We start from the raw sequence: 1,481 nt of genomic DNA on the forward strand, positions 1-1,481 counted from the left end.
ATGTCTTACCAACAGCAGCAGTGCAAGCAGCCCTGCCAGCCTCCTCCTGTGTGTCCACCCCCAAAGTGCCCTGAGCCTTGTCCTCCAAAGTGCCCTGAGCCTTGTCCTCCTCCAAAGTGTCCTGAGCCTTGTCCTCCTCCAAAGTGCCCTGAGCCTTGTCCTCCTCCAAAGTGCCCCGAGCCTTGCCCTCCTCCCCCATGTCAGCAGAAATGTCCTCCTGTGCAACCTTCTCCTCCGTGTCAGCAGAAGTGCCCTCCCAAGAGCAAGTGAGGGATGGTTTCAGCAGCATCGGGAATAAGAGAAGAGAAGTGAATGTCTCTCCTCTACCTCTAGAGCAACATGCCCATCTTTTCTTCAAATTCTCTCATGGATGCAGAAGACTTGTCTCCACCCTTCAGCTGCCTCCACATGCCAGTGATGATCTCTGACAGAGAAGGAATTTGTCTGAGACTTTATTCCTACTGCTGTCAAGGGGCTGCTGAGAATGGTCCTTCTTCAACGGTTCAGTAGGACAATTTTCAAATCCCTCTGTCCTTGGGCAGGCTAGTTGTCCCTGCTGTTTCATTTCCTAAATAAAGAACTATGTTGCTGATGTTATTCACGTTCACTTTCTTGAAAGTCACTTTATTACCTTTAGGATATGCTCGTGTTCTTTGATTTCTATCCTTTGCTCTACTTGAAAGCGTGCTGTAGGTGAGTTTTGAGTGAATGTTGGATTATATCAAAGAATAGTTAGTTTACTAGTTAGGGTTATTTTTGCACTGCTGAAACACCATCTCCAAAATGAAGGTGGGAAGGAAAGCGTTTATTTGGCTTACACTTCCACTCCATAATCTATTAATGGAACAAGGCAGGAAAGGAAATTAAACAGGTAGAGGACCTGAGACAACAGCTGATGCAGAGGCTATGGATGGGGCTGCTTACTTGCTTGCTTCACATGGCTTGTTCAGTCTATTCTTATAGAACTCGGGGTTACCAGCCCACAGGTGTGGCCTTCCCTAGTAGGGTATGTTCTTCCCCCTTAATCACTGGTTAAGAAAGTATCTTAACGGCTTGCTTGCAACTTAGTCTTACTGAGGCATTTTCTCAGTTGAAGCTCTCTCTTCTCTCATGACCCTAACTTGTGCCAAGTTGGCATCAAACGAGTCAGCACACTAAAAGTTTGATTGCTTGAGGAGCATATCATTTTCATTCTGCAAAACTACAATCTTCCCTTCAGTATATGCTAGCTTAAGAAGACTGTGCAATATTCAACTATTCGTGTGCTACTTGGTTCCCATTTTTTAACAAATTTTATTTTATTTAAGTTTATTTTCTTTACATCCCAAGGGTGCCCCTCCCTCCTTTCTCCCAGTTCCCCCTCCCACTGCTTTCCCCTTCTTCTCTCCCTTTCCTCCTAGAAAAGCAGAGCTCCCCCAAATGCCCAAATCAACCCTCCCCAGCACCTCAAGTCTCATCAGGACTGAGCATATCCTCATCTG

The 1,481-nt window shown here is 45.9% G+C and overlaps 1 protein-coding gene across 1 annotated transcript; it reads left to right on the forward strand.

Annotated features, from left to right (window-relative positions):
* Positions 1 to 270, forward strand: LOC129673967 (small proline-rich protein 2E-like). The gene is made up of 2 exons (XM_055603869.1): positions 1 to 48; positions 100 to 270. The coding sequence occupies exons 1-2, from the start codon at positions 1 to 3 to the stop codon at positions 268 to 270; spliced, it is 219 nt and encodes a 72-aa protein (XP_055459844.1).
* The last annotated feature ends 1,211 nt before the right edge of the window (positions 271 to 1,481 follow it).

The sequence above is a fragment of the Psammomys obesus genome, unplaced genomic scaffold (assembly GCF_907164565.1).
Source record: "Psammomys obesus unplaced genomic scaffold, mPsaObe1.curated_primary_1811, whole genome shotgun sequence".
Classification (NCBI taxonomy): Eukaryota; Metazoa; Chordata; class Mammalia; order Rodentia; family Muridae; genus Psammomys; species Psammomys obesus.

Bases quoted from the DNA above. Each gene is read 5' to 3' on its own strand.
- LOC129673967 (XM_055603869.1), top strand. From the start codon at position 1: ATGTCTTACCAACAGCAGCAGTGCAAGCAGCCCTGCCAGCCTCCTCCT. The intron at 49-99 runs GTGTGTCCACCC...AAGTGCCCTGAG, and splicing joins AGCCCTGCCAGCCTCCTCCT to CCTTGTCCTCCTCCAAAGTG.